Source organism: Anolis sagrei, chromosome 1, assembly GCF_037176765.1.
Source record: "Anolis sagrei isolate rAnoSag1 chromosome 1, rAnoSag1.mat, whole genome shotgun sequence".
Classification (NCBI taxonomy): Eukaryota; Metazoa; Chordata; class Lepidosauria; order Squamata; family Dactyloidae; genus Anolis; species Anolis sagrei.
In genome coordinates this window covers 134,635,183-134,659,896 of record NC_090021.1, presented here as the reverse complement: position 1 = coordinate 134,659,896, position 24,714 = coordinate 134,635,183, and the positions used below count along the sequence as shown (strand labels likewise).

General features: G+C 38.8%; 1 protein-coding gene across 2 annotated transcripts in view; it reads right to left on the bottom strand.

Annotated features, from left to right (window-relative positions):
* Positions 1-9,672: 9,672 nt before the first annotated feature.
* KCNS3 (potassium voltage-gated channel modifier subfamily S member 3) overlaps positions 9,673-24,714 on the bottom strand; it is a 79,132-nt gene continuing 64,090 nt past the window's right edge. For both annotated transcript variants that reach the window (XM_060787307.2, XM_060787313.2), the window contains one exon: positions 9,673-10,343. In XM_060787307.2, coding sequence (XP_060643290.2) covers positions 10,306-10,343 — 38 coding nt within the window. In that variant the 3' untranslated portion in view covers positions 9,673-10,305. The remainder of the gene's footprint in view (positions 10,344-24,714) is intronic.

The window sequence follows — 24,714 nt, the reverse complement described above, 5'->3', positions numbered from 1 at the left end:
GTGAGGTTACCAAGTAATCCCCTCTCCAAGATATGAATGGGAATGATATTAATTTAAAAATGTGTTTCTGATTTCATCTAAAGGGATCCAGAGATCACGCTCCCAGAAACCTCTGCATTCTCTTGCCGTAAAGACTTCTGCCTGACACCTGTTTATTCCACTGGCAGAGAAATAAATTTTGTTCCTGGAGAAGAAGCTTAAAGCTTGTGAATTCTGAGGAGCTCCGTTCTGTGAAATATACCCAGTGGCACAAAAACAGATGGGAAGAGAAGATTATAAATCACTTCACAAGGGACATAATGTATTCCTTTTTGTGAAATGGAAGAGAAGAAAACAACATATAGGCAGATAAAGTCATTTTGAGTTTCCACAAAAAGAAAGAAACATAAATGAAAATGTAAATTACTACAATTTTTTTCATCTAGTCCTATTTGTTTTGGGGATATGGCTGTTACACATAGCTGGCTTGAAACATCGGACTTTAAATTTTCAGGCAGAAAAAATCCTACTGTAAATCATTGTCTTGAGATTTGTTTGGGTTTTTTTTTAAGTCAACTAGGATTGATTGTGGTTGTTTATTTATTGCTCTGAAGCTGTTGTTCTATTAAATCAATACAAATTTATTGCAGCTTTAAAAGATTTGACTGCAAAATGTAGATAAGACATCACAGCAATCTACCACATATCTTTAAAAGCAAAGTTAAGCATCTTTCTGTTATATGTTGTTGTTGGGAAGAGACAGAACAGCATTGAAATGCACACAGCATCCTGTGATAGGGACCAGCTTCAATGCCAGCTTGCCTGCCTTTTGTGATAAAGTCCTTATTTATATATGGTTGACTGCAAAAACCATTAATGATACACTTGTGTAAATGAGCCAGTCTATGGGGAAAATATCACAGATATAATTTGCATTTCACATATAAGACACAATGCTGTGACAGGTAGTCGTGATCAGCTGCCAAGATGTTGTGATCTGTATCCAAGTGTGATTCAACCATGAAGACTTAACATATTAGCTTGACAGTCTGCATGGAAGAACACTTGGTTGAAAGCAATATATTTGTGAAATGCAACTCACAAAGTGATGAGCCAGCCTATGATTGAAAAGATTGCTGAAACCTTCTCAGTGCTTGGAACTAAGTGGTGACAAATAACTAGCTATTTGCAAGTTATTTTTTCATGGCTTCCACTGCACCATGATAATAATTTGGTAAGGGATACTATTATTGTTATGTAGGAATGATTTTAGTTACTTTTACAGGTATACAGGTATGGCTTTATTGAATACTGAAGGAGGAATAATATCATTTGGTGACTCTTGCCTTGTTCTCATGCCTCATGCTCCAGTGTAGCTGGATAGATAGCAACAAGGTACACGGGGACTCGGGGAGAGTGTGTTAGCACCACAAACCAATGACTTGCAAATGGAAATTAGCAATTTTAGTGCCTTTAAGTATAGAAAAAGTTTCCAGGAAGAATTAAAAGTGCTGATCATAACCTATAAAGCCCTACATACTATGGATCCGGACTAGAGACTGATGAGACAATCAATGTACACTTTTTGTGTGTGTCAGGAGCGACTTAAGAAACTGCAAGTCGCTTCTGGTGTGAAAGAATTGGCTGCTTGCAAGGATGTTGCCCAGGGGGCACCTGGATGTTTTACAATCCCGTGGGAGGCTTCTCTCATGTCCCTGCATGAGAAGCTGGAGCTGACAAACAGGAGCTCACCCCACACCTGGATTCAAATTACCGACCTTTTGTTCAGCAGTACTGCCGGCACAAGGGTTTAACCCATTGCACTGAAAACAAAACACCAGAAACTGATCATGTAACCAAAGTTAGAGTCATGCTAAAGCAAAAGTCTGCTTAGCTATAGAAAATATTGCACGTTCTTTAAAAAAAAGAGCCCACAAAAAACAAGTTCAACATATCTAGTGCATCTTGATCCATGTCCCCAGACATTTTCATCCATAACAGCTAGAATACCAGTGTGGTTTGCTACAAACAAGTCTGATATGCATAGTTTTGAATCAGTGCTGGCTTCTCATTAGTATTTTATCATTAGCTAATTTGCATCACTGCCTTAGCCTTTTTATTGATTAATTGCTGTTGACATAAACTTTTGCAAGATGCGATTGTAAGGCTGCTTTAATTTCTTATTTAAATACCAGACTGCCCAACGCTGTATTTGGAAAGTTCAGTTGTCCCTATAACTGTGCTACAGAAGAGAATCTGAGAATTGTAGTTTATCTCTAGGTACTTTTCTTGTATCACTCTCCTACAACAAACCCAAATACTTTATTTTTTTTTCAATTTGGTCCCTCTCAAAATGGCAACAGGAAGTGACTTCACATCACATCATTTCCTATGTTGCGCAGCTGGCTGGGAGTCAGCTGCATTAAGATCACTACTGACCAAAAGGTTATGAGTTCGAAGCCAGCCTGAGTCAGAGTGAGTGTCTGACCATTTTGTGTAGCTTGCTGTCGACCTTTGCAGTCCGAAAGACAGTTGCATCTGTCAAGTAGGAAATTAGGTACCACCTACGCAGGGAGGCTAATTTAACTAATTTACAATGCCATAAAAATCTCGAGCAAGCCTGCAAAGAATGAGGAAGTACTTCATCAGTGTCACAAATGAACAGTGAAGCAACAGCTCCCCTGGTGGCCAGAATATCCTCAAGAAAAGTTAAATTGCCTCTGTGTCTGTCTATATATGTTGTGTGTCTATGGCATTGAATGTTTGCCATGTATATGTACATTGTAATACCCTCTGAGTCTCCTGCAGGGTGAGAAGGACAGAACATAAATATTGTAAATAAATAAATAAATAAATAAAGGAGGTATTTGAAAATCAGTACAAGGTTCTGGAGTGCCTATTTGTGGAGTTGGATTTTCCATATGAATTTCTCATTTTCATGCAAATGGGGGGATTTTCTGAATTATTTTTAGGAGGAAATTTGGAAAAACTTGGGAGGATAGGGGCACTTTTTGAGGCTGTTGATGACTTCGGGGACCACAAAATTGGGGTCCTAGAGACACATATGTGGTTTGTGGGCTTCACTAAGACCACTTCTGTTCTCACATAAGTTGTTTTTTGGCTCTAGTTAAGCACAGAGTCTTGCCCTGCTCAGTTACAGGAAGCAATCCAATTTCACAAGAAGTAAAGGAAATGACGAGGAAAACATCTGGTTGTCATCTCCAGTCTTTTGACAGCTGCAATGTCAAATAGACATTAGTTTTTCATCCCGTCTCCTAGCTTATCAAGCCAAGAGGCTGCTAATACTCCCTCTGAAATCAACAGAGACCCTTCCACTTTTGTGGGAAGAGAATAAATGCATCCATGATAGTTTCCTCCTTAGGGTTTTTATTTTCTAATTAAGCGCCAAGAAAGAAAACAAGAACTTTGCTGCTCACATCCTCTGCTCTCAAAACTTTATTCCTTCAAGCCATATCATCAAAATGACTATAAAGTTAATGGGTGAAGTGAAGAAAAAATATCTTAGGCAGCCGGTAATGGTAACGAAAGGGGGGAAAACCTGTATTGCAAAACGAGTCAGATACCATAATTATTTATCATCTGCTAGCTTCGTGAAAATTCGGAAATGGAGGGGAATTTTCAATTAACTGGTCATGCACCACCTGCTTCTGGCCATGTTTCATAATAAATCCGATACAAATGTTGTTTGCCTGTTGTTTATGATCCATGTGACTATGAGACTAATGGGAAAAAGAAGCTCAAATCAGAGACCAAAGAAAATGAAGAAAGAATAACAGCTTCAAGTTCCTGCTGTGCAATATAATGGGAGAAATCCAATGTCATGCAGGGACTTTTCTCTTGCTCCTCTACTGCTTCCAACAACTCACCCAATCTGCTCCAGAGAACCTTCTGATCCTCTGTAGCAGTTTTTGAAGCTGGGATTGCTTGCTCCTTGTTCCAAGATGAAAGCCATTCTTTCAGAGGAAGAACAGTTGGCTATAACCCAGGACTGCAGGTCTTCTGAATGATGGAGAATGCATAATTTTGATGTATATATATAAAAAAATCCAGTTAGCCTGCCATTTTGCCAGATTTACTCTTTAGGATTTGATTATTAGCACATTTGGGACTCTTCCATACAGCCCTATATCCCAGAATATCAAGGCAGAAAATCCCACAGTATCTGCTCTGAACTGGATTATCTGAGTCAACACTCAGATAATGTGGGATATTCTGCCTTGTTATTCTGGAATATAGGGCTGTGTGGAAGGCCCCTCTGCTTATTGACATCCATAGGTAGATGCCAGATGAATGTAGTTTCTGGTTGCCTTAGTGCCCTTACACAGAGCCCCATATCCCAGAATATCACAGCAGAAAATCCCACAGTATCTGCTCTGAACTGGGTTATCTGAGTCCATACTCAGATAATGTGGAATTTTCTGCCTTGATATTCTGGGATATAGGGCTGTGTGGAAGGGCCCTTGGTTAATAGGGTCTCTTATAGATTTGTAACTCTTCTAGTTATGACTCTACGGTCAACCTCTCATGGAAGTTGATCATAGATACTCAGACTCCTTCTACATAGCTGTATAAAATCCACATTGAACTGGATTATATGGCAATGTGGACTCAGATAACCCAGTTTAAAGCAGATATTGTGGGTTATTTGCCTTGATATTCTGGATTATATGGCTGTGTGGAAGGGCCCTCATTGGAGATCTAGAGATTGTCTCAGGTGTTTTCTCAGGTTAAAAAGGAGGTAATTTTCTTATTCTATTCTTTTCAGCTTTCACTCCTAACCCCTGCAAATATGGAGAGATGGCATATATTTGTTGAAAATGTGTATCTTTTGCAGCTACATTAACACAGATGAATAAAAAAAGTATAATACAACTCACCCTTTTTTTCCAACAACCCTGCGGAATATCTCCCACCTTTCCCTTAATATTCCATGCACAGAAAAATGCTATTTTGTGAACTACATGTGAATTTTGCACAGATTAGGTACCAAATTGCAAATAGTCTTCAAAAGCTATGTAGTTTTCATAGCTTGTTTTTGCAGTGGGAAGTACATAGGTAAAATGACTTGCTGTTTCCTTTGAGAACAAAATGAGTAAAGATCCCTACTCGCTAACTTGTTCTAAGGGTAGAACAAGAATCTCGTTTATACTGCCCTGCCTTTCTTAGAAAAAATATGGGGGGATGTATCTCGGAGTTTTCTGAGGAAAAGAAACATGATGTGTTCAATATTTTTCCACCTGTGTGAAACTAGCTGCATAAGACCAACATTGCTTGAGGCATACATTTTTGCTGCATCCACATTTTCGAACTTGCACTCCTGGGTTGTAGCCAGAAGTTATACATAAAATTTTGTTTCCTGCACAGAAAATGCTATAGTTGGGGACTTATTCTGAGCAAATCTGGCAAATTTGAAAGAAGAAACAGCATTGTCTATGCAATATTTCAGCTCGGTATTCTACATCAGTCACTTAGGGCCCTTCCTCACAGCCATATAACCCAGAATACCAAGGCACCATATCTTTTTTAAACTGGAATATTTGAGTCCACACTGCCATATAATACAGCTCAAAGCAGAAAATAGGGAATTTTATTCAGTTGTGTGGAAGGGGCCTTGGTTTAAGTTCAGTTAACCACTTTTAGTGAAAACTTGATAGAAATTTCATTCGACCATGCTTACTCACAAGACAAATGGATGTCCTTCTCCCCAGACAGATAGTGCCTAGTAAAATAGGAGGAGCGGGGAAGGCTACAATCATAGCAATAGTGTCATAATTTTGACTAAGTAGTCATCATAAATACAAAACGGTTACCTAGATTTACTCATCCCTGAATTTTGTTTTTTAAATGGACACACTTCTAAGTATAATGTTTATTTCTATTTCTGTAATAATAAAAATGACCACTACAGATAATTTACACAACTTTAAAGTGAACTGTAATGGGACCAAAATAACGACTTTTTATATCTAGCTTTAATTATGAATTGAACTGAAGGCTGTAGTTAAGAGATCCGATTAGGATTTGGAAGACCAGTTCTGAAGGAACTAGTCAAGTTTCAATATAGAGATATATCAAATGCTAAAAATTATTAATGTCAGGCTGTTGTACTTTGGAGACATCACGAGAAAGTATGGCTCACTAGAAAAGACAATAATGCTTGGTTATGTACAACACAGTAGGAAAAGAAGAAGAGTCTATTACAGATAGATTTAACCCAGGAAATCATGGTTCTGAGTCTGCAAGATTTGAGCAGGGCAGTTGATAGCAGAGGGACTTCGAGGTCTCTTTCAATGGATTGTCATAAGTCAACATAATGGAAGGTGGCAACAGAGTTTTGTATATTTCAGCGTAATTGTTTTAGAACAAAAATTCTGATATAACTCCAACAATAACAGCCATAAATGCAGTTCATACTTTCTCGCAGTAGCTGCACAAGTAGTCAATATTTTGCCACAAACAGTATTAAAGTCCAAAAATATTTAACTAACTAAAATAGATTTCAGTGATACTTTCAAGTGGACTTTCCTGAAGTGGCATCTAAAATCACAGTTCTATGTCAGAATCACAAATATATATATATATATATATATATATATATATATATACACATACACACATACAATTCAGATAAGTCACAATATGTGTATTTAACTCTGTGTTTTTTAAATAACCGGGAAGATTTTGTTGGACCACTTTTCTGAAACGGTGGTTGCAAAAAGTCCAATAAATGATGCTGTTTTGCTGCCAGAGCTGTTTGCTTTGTTCAACTCTTGATAATCTAACTTATCCAGGAATTGCATTGTTATTCTGGAAATATATTCATCAATTGCTCTTTAATTCCATCCAATCAGTCATGAAAAGAATAAAGGAAGTAACTTGGGAGCAAAAGGAAAGTTTGGATCAAGGGATTTTTTCTGTGGAAACCATTGTCATTGATGTGCCATATGCCTACAGCATGGATCATTTGTTCCTTTTTTAAAAAAAAAACCTGGATAAATGATAACTCAGAGTGAAAACTTATTACCCCAAATGGTCCAGAGAATTGAACTTCCTACTGTGAAATAAAATATAAGGGCCAAACATGAATTTTCTTAATATATCTTGGGTTTCTAACAGTGTTTCTCAAATTTTTGGCCCTCTGGATTTTTTTTTTTTACAACTCCCACAGGCTTCAGCAATGTTGTAGGAGCTGAAGTCCCAAACATTTGCTGCTTTCTCTTTATACAGTATTCTTTTTATTTTCTGGCCATCTCAGAATAGAGGCAGAAGCAAGATTAATGGGGAAATAGGAAGGAAGGAAATCGACAGTTATGGAGTATTAGAGTGACAACTGCACAGTTCTTGAAAGGCATACATCACCATCACTCATCGCAGCTAAAATGAGAACACAACTGGTTGAGCACCTTTGGGCAAGGCCAATGTTTATTAAACTGCCAACTCTGGAGATATGAATGTATTTTCTGATGTTCCCACTCCCAAAAGTCAAGATAGATCCTTCGGAATCTGACAAGAGCTGGACACACGATTAAATAGTCTAGAGGTCTTCAGTAAATAGTCTTCATCAATTTGCTGTTGGACAGTCAGATACTTTAGTGGAGGAAATTCCTGTCAAATCTATTTGTTGCTGTAGAAATTACTTCTGTGCTACCTCCACTGCTTGCTTTCATGTGGAGGAGAAAACAAGATGGACATCATTCACGTCTCCCAACTGAATACTTCCCCCAGTACAGGCATTCCCCAAGTTGTTAGGGAAGGGTTAACACACCTGAAGTGTTTGCTTTGTTGTTTGTGTCCTTATTCAGAAGATTTCGCCTCACTTTCTGCCCCTGTGATACTGGATTTTGAAAAATTTGGCTTGCTGTGGAAACAAGGATTAGTGACAAAGCTTCAGTGGAGACACCTTTTCCCCATGATAACTATTCCAGGAATGAATTTCCCTTACGAGGAGTAGACCTGGTATTTTGCCCCTATTCTTAACTATGAGTCATTTGTAAGTTTGTAATTCAGGAGCTGCCTGTAATTGGAAAATGGGCCAAGAGGAGATGCATACTGGAGTAGTTTGTGAGTCAGTAACACTAGTCAAGATTCTGCATCAGGAGAACAGCTACAGAGAGATATCTATGACTTCTCCTGATGCCATCCTCCAAATTTCTACCTCTGAAGGCTTGCATGTTATCCCTCCAAGTCAGACATTTCTAAAGTGCTGAGAGACTGGGAGTAGTATGTAGTTCTTTCCTGGTTGCATGGCAGACGGAGGTAGACATGCCACAAAGCCTGAAGGGTACTATCAAGACCCTGTGGCAGATATCTATTTCAGGGGTTTCGTCATACAAGGGAGTAAATGGCAATTTGAGAAACTTTGTATATCAGCATACATCAATGATTATATAAAACAAATTAGACATAAGTCTAACTTCTGTAACTTCTGCTTGTTTTGGAGGAGAGAAAGCATTGTTAATAAGGGCTCTTAATGGGCTCTTTCACATCGCACAATTGTAGTCTTATAGGATATTGGGGTTTGCGGTACAGGAACAGATACTTAAACATTTCAACCGAAGAATTCTAGGGCTTTATTGCACAAAGCTGCTATTCCATGGCAGTCATGCAAGAAGTGATACTAAATACCAGTATGAGTGCCCTTGTTATTGCACCTCTCTCCATTTGTGTCATCACCACCCATCATCCTGTGGTCGTACTTCCACATACCCTTGTAACCATGCCTTCCTATACTTCCACTTGTCTATAATTGTTTTATTATTGTTTTTATGCAATTATACAGTTAGAACAGTGATTGGTGTCTATATATATGCATGCTTCATGCAGTCATGCTGGCCACATGACCTTGAAGGTGTCTACAGACAACACTGGCTCTTTGGCTTAGAGAGATAAGCACATCCCCCAGAGTTGGACACAATTAGACTTAATGTCAGGGGAAACCTTTACCATCCATATATAATTTTTAAAAATCGGTTTTGGAACAGATATTGAGGAGAGTGCAAGACAGGTGAATCCTAGCCTAAGATATGACCTCAAGGCCAGCATGTCAACACAGAAGCAGAATAGCCTCATCAACATCAAGTAGGTGATGGGAATGTGGCAGAACTGGAAGTTCTTGACAAGTTTTGCCTATCAATAGTGGAAGAAAGGCTGATAATGGGAAGGAGACAGACCAGCAGTGGGGTACATATGGTGTTGTGGGATAAGGAGCTCTGCTTCAATGCCAGTTTACCTCCCTTATGCGATAAGTCTCCCACACTTCCCTAAATCACCTGTTCTAGGATTCCAAAGACTGCTTCCATGGCAGTTAAATTGAATTCATAGTTCTATAACTGTGCAGTGCAAAAGGGTCCTTTGGTGAAGATATGGAGCTGTGGAATCCTGGGATTGCAGTTTACATTCACCAAGTTGTAAACCCAAAATCTCATTCGATGTATGGTTCATGGAATCACAGCAATACAGTTGTGTAACATGCAAATGCTCTATGAATTAACCATCCGTAATACCTTCTTCGTTTATTGGCACAGGGACCCACGATTTTTCATAGGAAATGAATGATCTAAACAACTGTGTTTAGTTACCATCAGAGCAGGGAAAAGATTGAGCTTGCTTTGATTTGATTACTGGATATTAAGAGTTGTCAAGAATACACACTCACAACCGAACATGGGTAATGTCAAAATTTTATTGGTGTTGAGGTAGCCTGCCTTATTGTGAAGTCATCAGCCGAGATTAGTTGCACATTTGGCCTACTGAAGTTTCCTTTAAAAAAATTAAAGTTCTTCAACAGTAACAAGCAAAGGAGCAGCAAGCGACATTAACTTTAGGTCACAATACATTGTTATCGTCATCATTATCATCATCATTCAGCAGCGGAGGTAAATGATGGCAACTGTGACAGGAAGCATTTGGCAGAGTTAGGCAGCACCCACGGGTGTTAATTAATGGAGGGGGGGATAGAGGGGGAAAGGGTCATATGGAGAGGCAGTCCTTTTATATAAACTCTCTTTCTAGCCAAAAAAGTATAAAATGAGGCTATCAATGGCATGTATGGCTTCTTTTTGGGTGGAATGGGGGATAGGTGTGAAGCTGTAGCAGCAAATGCACAATAAGCCATAGCAAAATCTGTCAGTACTGCCTGATGGTTTTGCCACTTACTGCTTTTTGATTATCTCCCCTAGTGCTGTGTGAGAGAGAGCTCCTTTAACCATGTCTCATTTAGTTGGGTTGCTGAAGCATCTCTTCAATATGTGTGGATTCATTTGGCTGTGCTTAGTGCCAGAGGAAACCAGAAGACTACCGGTCCAGTCACAGGTGGGTCTTCGAAGAGACTAAAGATGCACGTTCTACATGAGGGAAACAAACATACACCTTTTTTAAAAAAACAAAGGGCTAAGGCTCGGTTGCTTCAAAAATCAATTCAGTATTCTCATACATGGTTCCATAATGGATTCGGACATGATGGAGTGACATGCAGATGGGTTCTGATTCATCCAAACTGGAAAGGTACTTGGCACCACCACTTTCTGGCTGTTGAGAAGTATGTGAAGAACCTCTTTTTCATTTTCCAAGGGGTTTTTGCTTTTGCAGTTACAGATTTTTCAAGACATTTCAAAACCATCAAACATAAGGAAAACATATACAGTACAACCTCCAGATCTGTATCCAGACTTTGCTTGGATACATGAAACTGTGGATAATAACGATCCCTATTTTTTTGACCTGAATGAATGGCACAAGTGCCAATAAGGGGATATGGCTTGTACAAAAGGTCCTATTGGTTGCAAGGATACAGGAGTCATACTGTATAACCAACAGGCAAAGTTGTAATAATGTCACTATGAAGTGACACTCCCCTTTCATTTTGTGTTTCCCATTCCACCCTGCCTTTACCTCTCCTCCTGTACCCTTAGCATGACAAAAGCAAAACACTCCCATGGAAAAATCAACTATAAAATATCAATGTTGATTTTCCTGTGGTTCCAGGAAATCTTGATATCTTTCTTATTTATTTATTTAGCAATGAATTGCTTTGTTCTTCTTGTCAGGAACATTTATGTACATAACAATCATTATAACACTGTTGTGATCAATTCAGTACAGGGTATCACACAATTTCAGACACACAAAGGTTTTACAGAGTCTGGTTTTCATCTATCTGGGCATAGATGGGCAGAAGGATAGGCCATAAGGGGGAAAAATGATTGACTTATTTAGGTCACCCGTTTCCTCATCAAGACCTTCCTCATAAAAAAGTACTCCTCTTTGTTGTAGGGGTGACAAATCCATTTTTGGTTTTATGGCCACTCCTTCTGCACCTGCTCCAAGCTGTATGGGAGGTCTCCTGGTGTCAAACTTGAGATGGAAATAGTTGGACAGCTCCTATACAACTCCAAACTTCTGACAACAGAGAGTGAATTTGCTGCCCCAAAAGCTGCAACAGCCTTCTTCTATCTGCCCACTCCATATTTTGGCCAAATGATTCAATAATTCCTAGACAACATGACCAATAGTTTGTGGACAACTGCTCCAAAGCCTAAGTACTTGAACCAAGTAAATGAAGAATGGATAGATGACGAAGGTGTTAGAAGAAGTCATAGACATCTCATCCTAATGACCCCTAATGTTCACTTGTCTGTTTTCATATATAAGAGAGTGTGGACATGCTATCTGAAGGCCATGAGCACCTAGATACCAGTTGTGTTTACAGAACAAATTTCATTTTGTTTGAGTTAAGTACATACATTGAGTATAGAGATGGCATGAAAATATGAACATCTATGACTTGATGTGGTCAAATTCTACTAATGTATGTTCTTATATGAAAACCATATACCTCTGCACTTTGCTAAATGCATATTTAGAGTTAATTCCATTCATAATTGGCTCAAAATATTTAGGGTGAATAAGATATATAGGCAGTCCTCAAGTTAAGTTTGTTCTTAAGTTGAATTTGTATGTAAGTCAGATCAGATACATTTTAAAAGTGTAAATCCAGCCAAATACATTTTTTTGCTCGCTCAGGGAAGAGCTAACACTCCTGCGGTGCTTGTTTTGCTGTCTGTGCCCACATTCAGATGATTTCTCCTCCCTTTCTGTCCCTGTGATAATTGCATTTTGAAACATGTAGTTTGTTGTGGAAACAAGGATTGGTGATAAAGCTTCAGTGGAGACCGCTTTTCCCCAGGATAACTCTTCCAGGAGTAAATTTCCCTTCCAAGGGGTAGATTTCTCTCACTTCCTGTTGTCTCACCCCCGTTCTTAACTGAGTCATTTGTAAGTCAGATGTTTATAACTCGGGGACTGCCTGTATAGACAACCTAGTAAAACAGTATAAAGTTCACATTTACATTTTATATTCAAGACACTTCTCCTATCCTGAGATAGAATAAATTAGGTCTCCTTCCTTGTGTTGTCTCCTATCTCTCTGAGAAGGAACTACACTCATTCTCATTACATTCCGTTTTCACATAAAATCACTAGATAGGCAACTTCCTTCACAATGGCTCCCAACCTTTGTGGTCCTCCAGGAGTTTTGGACTTCAACTCCCAGAAATCCCAGCCATCTTATCAGCTGTTGGGAACTATGGGAGCTGAAGTGCAAAACACCTGGAGGCCCAAAGGTTGGGAACTACTGCTTTTGAAGGAAAACTACAAATAAAAAAACTGCTATTTTCTTTGTTCTTTTTGACCTGAGAAAACCTTGCTAGGTCTTCCAGTGGCAATCTATGGTCAGCCTAGGCTTCCACACAGCTGTATAAAATCCAGATTGAACTGGATTATTTGGCAATATGGACTCAGATAATCCAGTTCAAAGCAGATATTGTGAATTATCTGCCTTGATATTCTGGGTTATATAGCTGTGTGGAAGGCCCCTAGTTGATCATAGCATCATGCTGGAGGACCTACAAAGGCCTAGAGATGAGTTTTCTGTAATAATATCAAAATCCTCTAAGCATAACTTTATGGTCACCTTCCAGCAGAAGTTGACCACATTGTCATGTTAGATCATTCCTAGAGAGAACGTATTCATCAAATGAACAAACAATAAAAGCTACAGTACTTGAAGAACTGACCTAGGAGCTCCATAATCTAAAATGGAAACATATTTTAAATACAAGCTACAACAAGTGTGTGCATCATTTTCAGATGAAAGTAATAGCAAAACTTGTCCAAACAAATCTTCCCGGGAAAACCATATGATTGGGTCATTCCTAGAGAGAACGTATTGATCAAATGAACAAACAATAAAAGCTACAGTACTTGAAGAATTGACCTAGGAGCTCCATAATCTAAAATGGAAACATATTTTAAATACAAGCTACAACAAGTGTGTGCATCATTTTCAGATGAAAGTAATAGCAAAACTTGTCCAAACAAATCTTCCCGGGAAAACCATATGATTGGGTCGTCAAAAGCTGGGGTTGACTTAAAGGCACATGGTAACAACAGACTCATCCTGTAGCTTATATAATTACTAGGCTGTAGCACAGGCCACACCTTTTCCTGAATCTAACATAACAAACCTGAGAGATGCTGCAGAAGCATAGAGTTTGGATGGCAAATTTAACCCCAAAACAAACTACTGGGCACAGGCAAAGTCTTTTGGACAATTCATATTCACATTAAACCGACCTCTTTTTTGGCTCTTTTGCTTCAAAATCAGCACAAATCATCCCCAGCAGTCTCTCTTACACTGTGAGATTTCAAATCAATCAAGTCCTTTTCTGAGAATGTCATAGCCCTATCCCCCATATACATACATACATTTCAGATTGTAATGATGCAGTGTGATTAATTGCGCTCAGTCTGAACATGCCATGACCTTATAATATAAAGAATCATAGCATTTTATAGATAAACTTCCATTTTGTAGCAAACACATCCTTAGTTTATTGTGCAGGATATGTGGAAACAATACTGACCAAAAAAGTCAATTTCAGTTCTACACATTTTTCAAAGGGAGAGATTATTATTATTATTATTATTATTATTATTATTATTATTATATTTATATCCCGCTTTATCTCCCCAAAGGGGGTCATAGCATGGTTTACGTTTCTCCCGTTGAAATCAATGCTTAAGCCCAATGTACTACTCTGGAATTAATGGATGTATTATACTACCAAATGCTTTTATCTTATTGCAATTAGTGTATGCTGCTATATATATACCTACAATATACTCTCTTTGCCTACTGTATTACTTGCTGCCTAAGAAACAGTTAAAAGTCATACTCCTGACTTACTATTAGTCACAACTAGAGCACTCCCATTGAAACAGTGGGGTTTATTTATGTGTTGGCTCATCAGTCAACAAGTGATTCAATGGATGCCAAATAATAGCAAGGGCCCTTCCAGACAGGCGATATATCCTAGGATCTGATCCCAGGTATTCTGTTTATCCCGGATTATCTGGCAATGTGGACTCATATAATCCAGGTTAAAGCAGAAAACCTGGGATCAGATCCTGGAATATAGGGTCTGTCTGGAAAGGCCCTAAGTTCATAGTCAGTTATGTTTGCTAGTAATTGATCTCATTCTGTATTTTACAACCATTTAGCCAAGCTACCAAGACTAGAGTGGGCAAATTGCAGCATTATTATTATTATTATTATTATTATTATTATTATTATTATTATTTTAAAGAAACTTATGTTAATGCTCACCACTGAAATTCATAGACAAACTCCTAAAAGTGCAAAGGGGAAAGAAACAAAATACATTGTAAATAAGATGGTTTGAGTGTTGAGCTAAACCTCTGGAGAACAAAACAACCACCACTTGACCTTGGATAAGTCACTCTTTCATAGCCTCAGAGGAAGGCAATGGCAAAACTCCTCTGAATAAATCTTGTCAAGAAAAGCCCATAATAAGTTCTTCGGAAATGACTTGAAGGCACACAAGCTATTAGGGCAGTGGTTCCCAATCTTTTTTGACCAGGGACCACTTGACCAGGGACCACTTTGGCCAGGGACCACTCTCCAACATTAGTAACAGAAGGGTTACGAATCAGTTTTTGGTCAACTTTAGATTCAGTTTGGTTATTTGGGGTGCTAATTCAGAAAACAGCATTGAATAGATCACATCAGCTCCAATTTCTGATAAAGAACCTATGCCATCCAGTAATCGCCTTCTGCTTGCCCTCAGAAAACCATATTTAATAAGCCTCTGCACTATACAAGGGTTTTGTGAGACCAGTTGCTCTTGTTGCAACGGTGTAGCAATGGTGAGGCCGTAGGCCATATTTTAGTTCTTGCGGACCACTAGTGGTTCACAGACCACAGGTTGGGAACCACTGCATTAGGGTAATGAATGTAAAAGAAAATCCATTTCTTTTTAGTTCAATATCAATAGTGCCATCATAGGAAATAAGTCAAACTAAGTACACGTAATGTTCATTTACGTCTACAATACGACCTCTGTATCCACAGGACAGGTAACCACAGTTTCACCTACCAGTATCAACAAAATATGTCTAGGATTTTTCTACATCCTTTAACTGATTCTTTGGTGTGCTTTTGTCATAGAGTTACCTTGGAGGACTTAACAATCTCTAGGAAATTTCTAGGTCCTCCAGAGTGACTCTGTGTTAACTTCAATCAGATGTCAATCATTTCAATAGATTTGCTAATATCCATGGTTTCCTGTTTCCCCTGTAAGTTTAGCGATGTATCTCCTACAGATGGGGGGGGGGCAGGCATACTGTAGAGGTAAATTTAATACCCAAATTCTTGTGGGGTGATATATTTGCTAAAAGATCTGGATATGACTGACTGCAAAGTCTGATTGTTTCCCCTCCTCACCCATTATTACTAGGTGAAAGCAATTTATGAAATAACATTACATAGGACGAACCTAATTTCCAAATGTATGGATTCTACTTGGTCGTTACTTCATTCTTTCTTTGTTCTTGGGCAGCTAACACCTACAAATAAAGTTCCTTGTGATAAATGTAATAATTAGGCCTGCAAAACTGAGGGTCATAAGAACTCTTCAAATACATGCTGTTTTTATAGGACTTTGATTTTCCAAAATCCAAAAATGGACTCAGGTTTGCTCCATCACCTATAGTTTTGTTTAACCAGTAGCTTTGATGTTCTAATATAGATTGAAATGAGTCATTACATTTGTGAAAGGACTGTGTGTGGGATGACATCTCTACAGAGTATTTCTAATTCAACACCACAAAATACATTTACATCAAATACAAGATTGTAAAGTGTTGCAAATCTGTGGATCTTGAATGACAGAGGGATTTAATTTGTTAATAATGAATTAGTTGAGGCACAACTTCCATTCAAAACCATTCAAAATGCCTGTAAGAAAGTGAGGGCCCTTCCACACAGCCCTATATCCCAGAATATCAAGGCAGGAAATCCCACATTATCTGAGTGTGGACTCAGATAACCCAGCTCAAAGCAGGTATTGTGGGATTTCCTGCCTTGATATTCTGGGATATAGAGCTATGTGGAAGGCCCCTGAAATAGGACAAATGTTTCTTCTTGTAGTGTTACAAAACCATTGGAGTTGTTCCTCCACCACCACCTTCTTGCAGTTGGGCTTCATATTATTTGTAATAGTCTGTGGGAACAATTAAAATAATACCCCCAAAATTAAAACATAGCTCACAGGACTTTTCCCCACAGCCATATATCAAGACAGAAAATTTAGAACTTTATATCCCATTCTTCTCTATACCTGCTTTGAACTGGGTTATCTGAGTCCACACTCAGATAATCCACAATCTCCGACAATGTGAGATTTTCTGCCTTGGTAGACTAGGAGATAAGGCTGTGTGGAAGGACCCTCACTTTCTTACAAGCATTCTGAATGGTTTTGAATGAAAGTTGTGCTAGAAAATCCCACAATATCTGCTTTGAACTGGGTGATCAGAGTCCGCACTGCTATATATCCCAGTTCAAAAGATAATGTGGGAATTTATTCAGCTGTGTGGAAGGGGCCCGAGTCCTGTTGTTAGTCCTGATTATAGAGTCAACCCATTAAATCAGTGGGATTTACCTATGCATTGACTCATTATTCAACAACCCACTAATGCCTGTGCTTAGTAACCAACAAGATGGCAGTCCTAAAGTTTGCAAGTTCAACACCTGAAAAGAAATTGTAACATCCTATACAGATTAATACACACTTCAGGGAACAACAGAATTTAGGCAGCTGAAAAATATTCATAGTCTTTCTGGTAAGTCGATCATATCTTCCTTGCTGCAATAGCAAAAGAGATATATTGTGTGAAATGCCTCAGTAGAGCATTCCTCAAAAAGAAATATGCTTGCTTTTCTGTAGTGATCTTTCTGCTAGGTTTGGCAGATAGTGGCAAAGAAATCTCTCTCCAGGGGCTCTTTTCACTGGGCAATATGAAAGGTTCTGGATAAGATCTTCACTTTGCTCTATCTTGTACATAGGTACATACTAAAATCAGCATTTATATTAATGCATTCCTTATCTATGGAAATGTGAAAACCTTGAAGCAACTAAGTCAGGTTTGGCTTTCCAAAAAGAAACTATACCAATGCAGTTGGACTTGTGGAATAAAAGTCTGATTTGTAGAGGGAGAGGACCATTTTGAATAACTATAAGTGAGGAAAAAGTGAAATTTTAGCCTTGAATTTCTTTCCACTCCCTCAAAAAAAATCAATGGGCGCATAAGAGCTTGGAATAGCTACTCTTTTGGATAAATGTCTGGGAATCTCTCAACCCACATAACTGGACACATGCCTGAGGGATTCTAGAAATTGCTGTCCAAAACAATAACTTTTCCCTACTCTACACAAAATAAAATAGGATGAGAAACCTCATATTTGTTTGTGCCATGGAGCTTCAACCAAAGTTGAACTCCAGGTGAGGCAGAAGGTGATGACTTTAATTGTCTTACGATGTCATCACATAAATTGCCCATCCTATGACAGTTCAACCTCCCTTCAGGCACGGAGCTCACCAGATCTCATCACACAATGTAGATATATTACCAACGGGGCTCCATGAGGTTGCATAGAGAAAAACAGGGGGAAGCTGGGTGGAGACACTTCCCTCTGTGGGATAAGGCAAGGAGCAATGTGGATGATGTAAGCTGTGAGGCAACGTGTTCCTCACACCTCTCTCCGCATCCATCACAATCCATGATGAATCTCCCCCTCTATTGCCCAGCATACTGCACTCAATGTGATGAGATCCTTACTCCGTAATACAAGAGATTCAGATTAGCATTGCCAGATCTCAGAGTCTCCGGGAGATGAAGATGTGCATTATTCAACTTTGGTGGGCTTAGTTCCAGGCAAGAGTAAAGGCTGTGTGCAAACCTCAGGCGCCACTAGCAATATCTTGCTACAATTCGAAAGGCTTTGTTGATTTGTTGCAACTTCCAATGGCTCTTTAGGCCCCCTTCTACACTGCCATATACAATCCAATTATCTGCTTTGAATTAGATTATATGGAGTGTAGACTCGTATAACCCAGTTCAAAGCAGATAATGTGGATTATCTGTTTTGATAATCTGGATTATATGATGGTGTAGAAGGGGCCTAGGACAGAGCTTTCCAAGCATTACATGCTGGTGACACACTTTTTAGACATGCATCAATCCACAACACAGTAATTCAGTTTACCTAGCAAATTAGAGGTTAAACCAAGCTCTTATAAGAGATACGGGCACAAACATATATTGTAATAACAAAATCTAAAGGGACACAATGCATCCCATGAAAACCTTTCATTTCTATTTTTTTAAAATATATGATTTGTAAGATAATGACATACTTTAAAAAGATCTTTCGACCTCATCCAATGGGGACAAAATTGGCGGCATGCTTCTGTTCGCCATCTCGTTTAAGACTGAGCCCACCAGCTTCCATTATATAATGCACTGCAACTTCCATTGGGACTCCATCTTAAAAGACAAGGCAGACTGGTGCATGCCGCTACCACGGCAACACTGGGGGCTTCCTGTGTTGCCTTTGATCAATGAGGGGAAGCTGGGTGACGGACACTTCCCCTGTGGGACAGGAAGAAGGGTGAGTTGGGTGGTGCAGGGCACATGGGGTGACGGGTTCCCCATGCCCCTGGATGTGCACTGCTGAAATCGCCATGACCTGTGGCGATTCCAACAGCATGTGTGAAGAGGTCATTAGTAATATCTTTTTGCATTCACATGACACACCTACACCCTGCAGCCTACACATTAACGTGTTGCGACACACAGGTTGTCAATCTCTGCTCTAGGGGATTTATGTATTGACTGTCTCCTTCTTTCCAAGTCATTGTGCTGTGAAGCCTTGCTGATTATTGCTTTGCTTGTATCAGTGATTCCCAAACTCTGGTCCTCCTCTGCTCTGAGTAGGGCAACAAAGATAGTAAGAAATATGGAGAACAAAATATGGTATATGAGAAGAGGTTGAAAGAGCTGGGCATGTTTAGCTTAGTGAAGAGATATGATTACACTCTTTAAATACTTCAAGACATTACTCTCAACAGAGGAGCAGCCATCATATGAAGAATGGACTTGCCTTGCCCCAGATCTGTAGATCCACCAACCACCAATTTATCTAACTGAGTTCAGTGGGGCTCTCTTTTCTTTGTAAGTACTGCATACATAAAAGATTTCCATTTTACGCTACAGTCTCAGATGCACCAACACCACAATGCTGAGCGTGTTACCTTAGATCCTGCTAACGCCATGTAGACTGACCAACCCTCCCAAACCCACCCCCAAAAAACACATATACAGCTAAAAAGCCATAGAATTGTAGCCTTAACAGTAATAGGCCCAAATGAATATTGCATGTTTACATTTCCACATACCAGCTCCCTCCAAGATTCCAGATACTCAGTGTTGTTTCCCAGCAGAATTTACACACTAGTTCCTCGGGTGAAGTTGTTGTTGTTATGTCCCTTCAAGTCATTGTTTAAGATGACCTTAGCTTAAGATTACCTTAAACTGAAATGATCATGGGGTTTTCTCACACTGAGTGTGTGACACGAGCAAGGTCACATAATGAGCTTCTATGGCAAAGTGGGGAATTGGAGCTGAATGCCCAAACCACTGCACCATGTTAGCTCTCCAGGTCAATTTACCTCAAACAAACTTGTTTTAATCCACTTATACTCTGTGATCCTAATAATCCTGTACATAATTATATTGATGAAATCCCTAAGGAGGAATGCAGAAGATTGGAATTGGGTGATGGTACAGGACAGGTCTTAAGTTTAATTATTTTTGCGGGAAGCCATTGACACTCTTTAAATAGGAGAATTTAGCGGAATATCAAACTGAAGTCTGAGCCAAATTTGTTCTGCCTCCAATACAGGCAGCTGTCCGATCATTTAAATGAGGCTGCCAAAAAAAAAGGCAATTACGAGACATAAACTGAGATTCATGGGCAATTATTGTAAATGAATTTTATCTTTTAAAGAAACCAAGTGCATGCTTGTGCATATAAATGGAAGCTTTACAAATGTAAGTATCTGCTTTAGTCTCAGACTCCCCCTCTGAGTGCATACACTCTTTCTGGGGAAAAATAATGGAATTGAGATGGAGTAGTTATGGGTGGCCATTTTCAAAATATATTGCCGTGAGAAGGCACATTAGAATGAAAACCTAGTATAGTCCTAGCCCAAAAAACATGGCAAATCATTCTGAAATCTATAACAAAACTCTCTGTGAGTCTGTCTCCTTACTTCTTTGTTAGTATTGGTAGATGAGCTATCACAAACTATGGTAAGGTCATAACAGTATATATGTCTGTGGCAAACTTAGGGTTTTTCACTGTGAAAACCTCCCTAAATACTACAGCTCATGAATCCTGCTGTTCTATATTTTGGAGGTCATCGCCCAAGCCTTTTGACAGCTGCCAGTGGAAGCTTTCACTCCAATACAAAAAGCAGACCCAGGAGACGTGCAAACTACAGCAAAGGCATTGAAGCACCACTTTATATCTGACCTCTTTTCTGTTTGAAAATTAAGTACAAATTGCTGTACTTGGCTGCGTGTGGCCTTGCCTTGATGACCTTCAAAGGTCTTTAGTGAGATCAGTTTCTGGTGGTTTTGACACTTATGATAAGGCATCAGAGCCAGCGTGGTATAGTGATTTGAGCATTGCACTGCTACTCTGGAAACCAGGGTTCAGTTCCCCATGAAACCTCAGTGCGTTTCTATTTGGTCATGAAACCTACTGGATGATCTTGGGCAAATCATACACTCTCAATCCCAGAGAACTCTGTTAAAGGGTCACCTTATGGACATCACTAATTAGAAATTTTTAAAGCATTTAACAATGCCTGTGAAAGTTCAGAAATTACATTAGCATTCAGACATCTTGATGAAAAAGGCAGGGGGGCTGGATTCAGGTAAATTCATACACTGGAGAATTTTAATCTGATTTTAATTCTGATCTCAAAACACCAGAACTTAACAAAATACTTGTTAAGATTTATAGGAACTAAAAATCTAATTTGATTGACTTTATCTTTAGCAAGTATTTTTGATACATTAAATCAGTGGTTCTCAACCTGTGAGTCCCCAGGTGTTTTGGCTTACAACTCCCTGAAATCCCAGCCAGTTTACCAGCTGTTTCTGGGAGTTGAAGGCCAAAACATCTGGGAATCCACAGGTTGGGAACCACTGCATTAAATGAATAGATATCTTAAAGTTAAAGACTGTACCCCCATAGATGGGTCTGTTGAAACTCTAAGAACTGTGGGAGATGCCCTTTCCTTTGGTCCCATCTATACTGATCATATGGGTCAGTGTGAGTGCAGACCACTCTATGGGCACCCACAAAACACATGCAGGCTGACCTGATTTAACCCAGGGAAAGCCACTTAACATGGCTGCACCCCAGGTTAAAAGAAAGACAGCCTGCATTTTGTGGCTTTTTAGAACTGCCCTTGTCCCACTACCTTCCAGGCATATTCATGGAAACAATGGAAAAGGCCTTCACAGTGGCTGCTCTGAGATTTTGGAATTCCCTCTTTAGAGAGGCCAAGACAACCTTGTCCTTACTGCCAGGTCAAAACATTTCTGTGCTTTTTGGCTTTTATAAACTGATGAGGGTTGGGTTTCTAGCTGCTTCCAGACCTTGGAACTCCTTATTTAGGAAAGTATGCATAATTCCCTTTTTGCTGTCTTTCCAATGAAAGACAGCAAAAAGGGAATTATGCATACTTTCCTAAATGGTAAGTGAAAACTTTCCTATTCTATTCTAGACAGGCTTTTAGGAATTGAATGAAGTGATCTTCTTGATAGGTGCTGTTTGTTAATTTTTAATAGTTTTTTAATGAATTTTAAATACATTTAATGATAGAGACTTTTAAAAATTGCACATATACACAAACTGATTAATTAATATGCCAATAATAATAATAATAATAATAATAATAATTGAAAAGTCGACAACAGATCCCAAGTGTAGAGTCTGCAAGGAAGCAAACGAAACGATAGATCACATCCTCAGCTGCTGCAAGAAGATTGCGCAGATGAACTACAAGCAGAGGCATAACACCATTGCCCAGATGATTCATTGGAACTTGTGCCACAAATACTATCTACATGTGACAAAGAACTGAAAAAGTTACAGAAAATGAACACGTCAAACTACTCTGGGACTTACAAATTCAGACTGACAGAGTTTTAGAGCACAATATTCCTGACATCACAATCGTGTTAAAAAACAAAGTATGGATCGTCGATGTTGCAATCCCAGGCAACGGCAGAATTGAAGAGTAACAACTGGAAAAGCTGACATGATACAAATTGGGGTACAAATCCCACAATTCAATTTCAGATTTACAAAGATGAGGTTTGTAGTCCATGCATTTAGAAACATCCAGCTTGGTGAAGGCTATCTTAAAACATGATTGTCCATTGATTGCTTCATCAACAATTTGCATCTCTCTTCTTGTCAACATTACCCCGGAAACACATATGCTATTGTATCACTCATCAAACACTGTGAATTGCTTTTTAGGATTAAAGACATCTGATAAAAAGGGGAAAGGGCTAAGTGCAACTGCTAGTTGAGTAGAAGAGACTTATTAAAATAAATAGAATGCTAAGTCAATATGAAAACCAACTGGGTGAAAATCAAAATCTGTCACACTCAAAGGAAGGCAAATGTAACCATCCTCTGAACAAATCTTCACAAGAAAGCTGTGTGGTATGTTTGCCTTAGGGTTGTCAAGATTGGAAATGACTCAAAGGCACACCACAACAAAAACAATTCAATATTAATACAAGTCCCTTTGATTTTGTCAGTCGACTGTAGCTGGGGCTAAAAGGTAGATTTTGCTTGATGTTTTTATTCCCCTTAGAGGACACAGATCCAATAAAATGCTGAAGTGTTAGAGTACACGAAATTTATGAGGAAGTAATAAAATGTGCCTGTCTCTTCTACCAATGTTAAGTGGCAACTATCCAGAAAAAAGCATCATTTCATTCTTTTGTGCTGATGAACTGGATCTGGGGGTGCTGAGCATGACAGAATGGGGTTCTCCTTAGAGGAATAATTAATGGACATGTCTACTGTATCTTGCAAAGAGTAGACTTTTTTGAGGGCAGACAATCTGGCCTCTGATAAGGGGCATTCAAAGTCCAAAGACAAAAAACTGGATTTTTTTTATCATTTTAAAGGGAGAAAGTCATTAATAGTTACTAATTATCATGTAAATATTTTTAATCTACTTTTGTCATTATTAACGGCTATAAAATCAATTTCAGATTGCTTATCAATTTCAGGTTGCTTATTCATGGCAACCGTAGGAATAAGCCCTCAAAGTCACCCAGTTAACAACAACCATGCCAACTCAGTGCCATGGCTTCCTTGATTGAATCTATCAGAAGTATCTTTCTACTTAGCATGCCCGAATCTGACTTTAAATAAGACCAAATTTGTAGATTCAGAAGAGTAGGGAGCTGAGCTAAAGTGCTGTCCTATACCCAACCGCTTGCTGATCTTCTCTCTTTCATTCAAAAGTCATTGATTAAACTGGCTGTTCCACAAATTCTCATTCTGTGCCTCTGTTGTTTCAAAGAAGTTACCTCTCTACAAGTCAAAATAACTAAAATGAAACAGTTGTACTTTGGTCATATCATGAGAAAGCATGACTCACAGGAAAATATGTAAAATTAAGAGTATGCTAATATGATATATTGTTTAAGTGTGTTTCTACTATTTCTAGTTCTATCTTCTTCTTTTAGCTTGCTTGTAAGATGCCTTGCTGGCAACATTGGGGGAAAGGCAGGGAATACATTAGTTTGATAAATTAAAATAGATTTCCAATCATCTCTTTAAAATGCAAGTTTGCTTGCAATGTTCTTAGGCTAACATTAATAATGAAGAGAAACATGCACTGGCAGATTATTTGAAAGACAGTCAAGAACCAACATTGATGAAAGTCAATAGCAGAAAACTGCTTAAAGTGTAAAAGACAAAGAGTGGATACCGTAAAAACACAATGCAGAGCAGAAGAGAAAACTGGCAAAAGAAGATTCTTCATGGACAGTTCCTGGGAAAAACAGAGCAAAATAGACAAAGAAAAAACATGGATGTGGCTCACAAATGGAACTTTGAAAAAGGAGACGGAGGGCCTGATTCCGGCAGCCCAAGAACAAGCCATTAGAACAAATGACATCCAAGCCAGAATTGAAAAGTTGACAACAGATCCCAAATGTAGACTCTGCAAGGAAGCAGATGAAACAATAGAT